Here is a 7,996-nt window from a genome sequence, read left to right on the forward strand (position 1 = left end):
GATCGGAAGCCACATGGGTAATGTCTGCACGTTTGCTGATTTTTTCTAAGGATAATTAAGATCATCCTGGGCGGTGTGGGGTAGTGGTTAGCCACGCAGGTGTGGGGTTTGGGATCCGAATCTGGGTTCTGGCCTTCCTATGTGGTTAAGCATGCTTGGGATTCCCTGACATTCCCAAACATGTTCGGTTCATTGAAGACTGGATTGTCCGGTGTGAATGTGAGTGTGAAAGCTTTCTTTGTCAAGGTGCCCTACGGCTGACCGACGAACAGTACAGATAATTCCTCCTCCATTTATCTACTTGGCTGCAAGAGGTGAATGGAGAGCCGGGCCCTCGTGTCCCTTAGTTCAATTCTGCTCACTTCTTGTGAAAATGAATTATCTGGCTTCGTCTTCATGTAGAATTATTCTCCTTTGGGACAAAAAAAAAAGAAAGCGTCTGGAATAGTCTATTTTATGCAGATATGGAAAACCCCTTCAAGGAAGATTAACATCTCTCCAGCCCAAACGGAATATTTAAATTTTCAAAAAGAAAAAGGACGACAAGGCTTCTAAGAGGCCAACTGTCGCACTGTAGCAGATCATAAAATAAGATTAGCGGGTTAACTTGTAAGGGAAACCTCTCCTCCCCCGCCGGGATATTTTTTTTCCATTACCACCCCCGCAGGAAGTGAAATTCGCGATATAATACAAATGCCCGATTTAAATTCTCCCTCGTGCATGTTTTTGAAGTATTTACGGAGATCTTTAAACACACCACTGAATGACACTGAATAGCTTCAGCAAAGCTGATATACTTTGTTTTTGTTCTTTCAAATCTACTGTCAGAAAGAAAATTGTGCCACCATCTAGTGGTCAGCAGTGGAACTCCACCCAAAATACAAAAGAGGCAGAACAAAATACAGTACAGTAGTTGATAACGAGTCAAAACAAAATAGTGAATTGGGACTGCAAACAGAATCTGTGATGGAGGGGGTTTGCTGGATTAGAAAAAAAGATGATGCGAATAAAGTAACAAGGGTACTGTTAAATGAGGTTTGGCAGTGAAAGGCGGCACATGTTGGGAGTATAATTTTTGCAGTGGCATAAGTGTACGTGGCAAATGAAGGTGCACTGACTTAAAGCCGTAGTTGGTGTTTTTCACTTGATTGCTTTATATTCATGAACTTTACTAATGCATTATCATTGGGTTAGTGAGAGGCAAAAGCACTCTTTTAACTTGTTCCTTAAATGAAAAGTGATTACCCCGTGTATTAGGAGGAAACATTGTTCGAATACAAAGATCAAGTTGGAAGTTCAAGATGAAAGTCATTTTTTAATACATGGAAGGTTGTAATTTCCAAGAAAAAAAGTACAGTGCTTGATACGCAGATTGATTTTATTTTCAGTTTGGCCCTAACACTTTCATCGATTTTTTTTGAAAGACAGTTCAAAATCAGGATGTCTTATCCCCTCAGGATGATAATCAACATCATCCAAAAAAAAAAAAATCTAACATGGGGAGTTGAACTTTCCTCACATGTATTTATTCAGTTCAACTGTCAGAAATAATACAACGGCAATGTTCTACGTCTGACGTGTTCTTTTCAATAGCACGCCAGCTGAAAGGGGACGAAGAAAAACGAGAGTGAACATAAATCGCCTCTGTCGATAATTGCTGATAAGCGGAAACACGGCCTGCCTATTTTAAGACTCCAATCCTCAAACTAAATGCTCAAACATTGAAAGCGCAGGCTTTTCTTTGCATAGGTGAATGGTGTTAAAATAGCAAGCTACATGTTCTCACTAACTGCAGGCGCACCTCAATGAATTATACTACTGGCGAAAACTTCATTTATCATAGACGTTTAATTGAGAATGCAAACTCATATTACACATATCGATTCACCACACACAGAGGTGTATGTGTGTGTATGTATATAAAGCGATTTTTGACATAGTTTATAACACACACACACAAAAAAGGCATTTGAACAGGATTTTTTTTCTCCTCCTGAAACTAATGCAATATTTTAACTGACTGAGATGCGCCAGCATGGGTTGCTATGGCAAGACAACAGCATGACGTTTGAAAGCAACAAGAGAAGCTCGACACGCCTTTCAACCGAAAAAAAAAGTAACGACAATGTCATCAAACACGAGTCACGTCTTCTCACTTTTATGTTTTGGATTTCCGGAGAGCGTCGTTTTCACCACGGACAACATACAAGCGCACGGCGACAAAAACAAGCGAACGAAAAAAGTTTGGACATTTTATAATGAAAAGCTGATATCATTGGCGTGTCAGTGTGGACGGGCTGCATTGCGGTCGCTTGATCAGCAGTTACATTTTAAGGCTTGGTTCAAACAAGTCGCCGCTTATCTCAACGTGACCCCGCCTAAGACGACTTCAACGGAATTGTCACAACGCCTTTTGGCATTCAACTAATCAACATGCGTGAAAAGAAGAATCCTATGCTTACACTTTTATGAAATTACATTCCTGATCAAAGGAAGACTTACAAAACACAACGTTGGACACCATTCTGATTAATTTAGTATATTTAATCATTCATTGTTTGGGGGTAGGAGGGATGTCCCACCTGTGCTTGGCAGGACATCAAAAGCTGTGGGACAATAATGTTTTGTGCACCCAACTGCATGTCAAACAAATCTCTAGCGCCCCCAATAGAGCTGCACAGGCATTACTTGAACCAGCAAGACCCACTGTGCCCTGATTTAGGTCAGTGCCAAGTTAACGCAGACCGCATGGCATCATCTGTGCAATGATACATAAAAAATGCACGGAAGCTTCCTTATGCACGCTTCAAGAACAACATTAAAAAAAAAGTGTCATGTATTTGAGAGGTGAACAGTCACTCGAGCTTTCGTTCACCATGTCTTCAAATAACCTGCTGAATTGAAGCGGGATGATAAGAAAATGCGAAATGTCCAATGGCTTTTTTTTTTCTGACGTGTGTTTCCACGGCATTAAAGCTGACAAGAGTTCTGACACTGAGCTGAAAATGCTTTGTTTTCTCCTTCTGTTTGATATAAACAAATCAAGAAGAAAGAAGCAAGCACAAAATGGTCCCCGTCCGACTGCTGTGATGTCACGCTTACAGCATACAGCAATGGAAACGCGAGCCAGATCACTATCATTCCAGTCCTACTGGCATGCTTGGTGGAAACTCCGTGTTCTTTTCATACCGCGATTCCATTTGTATGACTGAAACGCAACCGCAGCTGCGCGGTTGTGCACACGCGCAGGAACAGTCAGGGTGCCGATGCGGCGGTCCGCTTTAGTGGTCTTTGCCCGCAAAGACTTAATGGTTGGAGATGGTTGAGGAAGCTTCTTCTTGGGGTGAAACGACATATTTCTAAACACGGTGGCCCCTACGTTTTAGAAGCATGCAACGCCGGGAGAAACGGTGATGAATCCGTCTCGTTTGCTCGAGAGCCCCCATGGGAGGGAACGTCGTGCCGTATTTGGCACAACCGGTCCGACAGGATACCGCTACACTTTACTGTCGCCTCCCTCCACGATCACAACACCAAAAAACACCTGCTAAAAGTAAGGCTGCTCCCGCGACAAGAAGCCATGTGCACATTAAAAGTGAGATTTCACTGCGGGGTGAGAGGGAGGGGACGAGGAGTGAAGCCGCGAAGAGTAAACACACTGTCCGTTCACCTCGCTGCCCATGGCGGACCTTTCGGACGGGGGGAACCGGCGGCCGTTACTCTCGTTTGTCGGTCACTTTGGACTGCTCCCTCTGAATCATGCAGCGGCGCACGATGCTGTCGAAACTTCCCAGGTAGAAGAGAGCGATGGTACGGAACAGACCCATGGTGACGATCTGGAAAGAAATAACCACAAGTCACCCTTTGCTGCAGAACTTGCTGATGAGCTTTTAATCAGATGTGCTTGGGGGGGAAGGAAACATCTAAAACATGGAGGACGGGGGCGTTTGGGGACCGGAGTTGCCGGAATGGATTTGAATCAAAATATATTTTTCTAGTTCAGCAAGACACTTCAAGGCTCATCAAAAACAACAACTGAACACAAAAGAAAACAGGAAAACTAAAATTCAGATGTGTACCTGCTGGAGACCCTCTGTGATGGAGGTAACGGGTGACATCCCACACGTGAGGGCTGATAGCATGTAGCCGTCGGTACCCACGGAGCTGTTAAAGTTCCCCTGCTGCGGGAAGCAAAGAGGACAACACTCCTTACACTTCACAAATTCAGACATTCGTATTTACTTTGAGCAGCTGCTGGGATGCTCCGTGCAGAGCAGCAAGAGTCACTTCTTACCACGGCATCTCGGACAACAATCTTGGCCACTTGGTCGGGTGGAAAAACTCCAGAGGTTTCAGAAATTAATCTGGTTTCCAGAGGCTGAAATCAAAAAGTAATTTAAAAAAAAAGTGGTAAATGTGAAACAGTTCCCATGTATGAGCAACATTTACCTTTGTCTTGTTTTCCTCAACCAGTCCTGGCGTGTCTGTGTCTGGTGGGAAGGCCAGCGTCACGTAGATATTGTATGGCTTCATCTGAGGAACAACGAGGTTCACCAAAGCGAGGTTACACACGTACTGATAATCGGTCCGGATTTGAACATTACCGCCCCAAACTCCCGTCATATGAAAACCAGTACATGGCAGACAAATGGGACATTTCGAAACGACCATTCTGAGTGAGATTGTGCATCGGCGTTCGCCCCAATCAGCTCACGAAACCGTCAAAGCCGACAATCGTGAAGGGTAAACCTGTTCAATATTTATGATGGTAAATCTTCAATGGGGAGGGTCGACACCAAGCGCCGTGATTGTGATGTGAAACGCAACGATAGCCGTTTATGAAACGACTAGGAAGTAGGGCTATCATGAAGAATATTTACAGAATCCACCCATCAATCAAATATTATTTTGCTTTCAAAGCGTATTACAAAACCATTTCTTCCTGATGATTGCTCAATTCTTATTTGGGATGAGCAAGACAATCGTTTTTTTTTTCTACACTAAATTGAGAATCATTTCCAAAGGCTGATTTAAATGGAAAGAAAGAATCAAGTCTTGACGGGAGTGGCTCAAACCATAGGTGTCAAACTCAAGGCCAGGGGGCCAGAGCCGGTCCACCACATCCTCTAATTTGGCCCGCAAAAGGAAATCATGTCAGCTTCCAGGATCCATGCTAAAACCTGCGCCAAAATTTCAAACCGGCATGGGTAAAAAAATAAATAAATATGAGTGAGATTTTGAACTATTTTTTCCCTCCACTTTTTGCAGTAACGTCAACAAACTATAATCTTTGACTCTTGATTTCAAAACGATCTGTCCATCCATTTGTTGTGTGTATGGAATAATACGATGAGACGAGAAAAAACAATTATATGTGGTTTCACAGTCATAACAACCCTATGAGGGAAGCCGTAACTGCAATGCGGGCCTCCATGAAAATGAGTTTGACACCCCTGCAGTCTAAACTCTTTACCTCCATCTGAAGAGACTCAGCCAAACCGCGCAGTGCAAACTTGGACGGTGAGTAAGCCGTGTACCCAAACAGGCCGATCTGGCCCGCCTGGGAGGACACGAACATGATGCGGCCCATTCTTCTCTCCTTCATGGTAGTTATGACAGCACGTGTTGGATAAACACTGCCTAGGTAGTTCACTTCCATCAGCCTCTGTTGGTGAACAGAATAAGAAAAACTTTTTGACGATTGGAAGTGGGGAAGATTGAGAGCACCTCCTGGTTAACCCACCTTAAAACGATCTACCTCCACTTCCTCAAACTTCCCAGATAAGGACGTTCCGGCGCAGTTTACAAGCATATCGACAGGCCCCAACTTTTCTTGAGCCTGCGTAAGTCCAAAAGCATGTTTCAGTACATCAGCAAAGGACATGGGCTCAAACGAAAGTCAAGCATTACCTGTTTGATAACACTTTCGACCTGACTGTAATCACTGGAAACATCCACTGATATGCAAAGCACAACCTGAGTGACAAAGAGACATTTTCATAATTTTATGAACCTGAGCAATTGAAATGTTTGTTTTGCTTAAAGGTGAATGAGAAATTTGGAAAACATCATACCTGTTTATCATTGATGGCAAATTTCTCCACCTCTTTCTTGGCTTGAATCAACTTGGCCTACAAGAAGGTAAATATTCACTTTCAGACTGTACAAGCGCTGTGTGCTGCCTTGAATAGTGACTTCACTCTTATCGACGCCCTGCCCCAATGAATTACCTACTAACTAAACACAAATTAAACAGAAAAACAGGTGGTGCCACCTATGTGCATACAATGACAACACCAATGTCGGCGCCACAAGAGATGACAACAAAGGATGTGGCACCTGTAAAGCTTGAAGTGGGAGTTTAAAAAAAGTGCTACAGTTATGCGGCAAAATGCGTCACCACTGAATTGAAAAAAAATAGAGCATTTGGGGTATAAAAATGACAAGATGCTAGACAAGCACTTGTGGGCTGATGAGAAAAGTTAGCAAATGGACCACGGCGAGCATCTTGAAATACATCGTTTCGAGGTTGCAACCGACGTGTAAAGAACTCATTTTCACAGCAGCATAAAAAATTATGCTCATGTGGCACAAGCGGACATGCTCAGTTGCAATTGTAGCTGCACAACATTTTTTTCATTTTCACGTTTTCATTTGATTTGGATTCATGGCCATTGAGTGTTCTTTATACAATTACGGACATTACGACTTGACTCCTGCATTAGAGAGGGTTACCGATAGACGATGACACATTCTGACTTGAATACAAACTAGGGAAGACGCTATCGCATTGTGGCAATAGTTTTTCTCTTGATGGAATATTACAGAATATACAGTAGCTATAAAACTGTATTTGTGCAGAAAGGTGGCGTAAAATTAACACAGTCCTTAGGTTTTGCGTGGTGTTCGTATCTTCTCCCGTCCAAAGCATCGGTTTCCCGAACATTCCAAAAGCATACATGCTCATTGAAGATTCTTATTTGTCCATCCGTGGGCATATGATCGTGGACGCCTGTTAAGTCTTCACCACTACAACGATCAGGTCAAAACCTCCAACTAAAGACTTACCTCATCTCGTGCCACCAGCGTAATAAAAGCTCCTTGTCTGTAGCATTCCATCGCTATACATTTCCCGATGCCACTGGAGCCCCCAGTCACCTGGAAATTGCAAGATGAACTATTAATTCAATGTTTACTAACAAACACATGGGGCGCTGCTGAATGACTCTCACAATGATCCGACACACGTTCAAATAATGCAGGTCATGTGAGATGCCATAGCCTGTAGCTGACAGTGCTATACTTCCTAAACTTGCAGATTGATAACCCCCAGTGTCAGGGCGTGGAAGACGCTCGGCATGACAGCAAACTAGCAATGCTTTAGACGCCCTCGTGACATTAAAACAACATAACAGGCAATCCTTGTCGCGCTCGAAGCGCATATTCGGCATGCAAAATGTTTTTCCGGTGGACTTACCACAACGTGGGCCCCGTTCAGTTTTAGGGGTTTGGGGCTAATCAGCGGCGATATCATGTACAAAAGCAATATGAAGGCGACAATGAAGGCGGCGACGACCAGCAGCATGATGAACGGCAGTAGCAGCCACCAAGAATGAACAAAAAGCCAGCCCGTAATCGTTGAGCTCAAGCTTTCTTCTGAGGACATGGGTGATGACTGGCAGTGCTAAGCTTGTTTGCTAACTAGCTGGGCAGCTTCGGCGGTCGACTACGCAGCGGCTACAGGGGGACGGTGACCCTCATAGAGGGGATGCGTAACGCATGATATGGAGGAGTTACGCAAAAACTATTGTCAAATATTCAGAGGTGTGTAACGGGTAGGTTTAATATCCAGCGTTGGACCTTGGCTCAGTGTCACAAAGCGTAGTCGGTGTTCACCAAAACAATTTGCCCACTGAACCCTGGCTTTCCAGAGGCATGTGGTGCTTGTAGTTCTCAAGAGCAGCTTGCTCGTTTTCCAACTTTGCATCCGAGACTG

At 43.8% G+C, this 7,996-nt stretch overlaps 1 protein-coding gene across 1 annotated transcript; it reads right to left on the reverse strand.

Moving 5' to 3' along the window:
- Nucleotides 1-2,953: 2,953 nt before the first annotated feature.
- kdsr (3-ketodihydrosphingosine reductase) lies at nt 2,954-7,941 on the reverse strand. The gene is made up of 10 exons (XM_052088651.1): nt 7,478-7,941; nt 7,069-7,158; nt 6,075-6,131; nt 5,911-5,976; nt 5,744-5,839; nt 5,474-5,665; nt 4,450-4,533; nt 4,295-4,378; nt 4,080-4,181; nt 2,954-3,836 (listed from the first exon to the last, which is right to left on the reverse strand). Exons 1-10 carry the CDS (start codon nt 7,664-7,666, stop codon nt 3,717-3,719), a joined length of 1,080 nt encoding a protein of 359 aa, XP_051944611.1. The 5' UTR covers nt 7,667-7,941; the 3' UTR covers nt 2,954-3,716.
- Nucleotides 7,942-7,996: the final 55 nt, after the last annotated feature.

The sequence above is a fragment of the Hippocampus zosterae genome, chromosome 15 (assembly GCF_025434085.1).
Source record: "Hippocampus zosterae strain Florida chromosome 15, ASM2543408v3, whole genome shotgun sequence".
Lineage (NCBI taxonomy): Eukaryota > Metazoa > Chordata > Actinopteri > Syngnathiformes > Syngnathidae > Hippocampus > Hippocampus zosterae.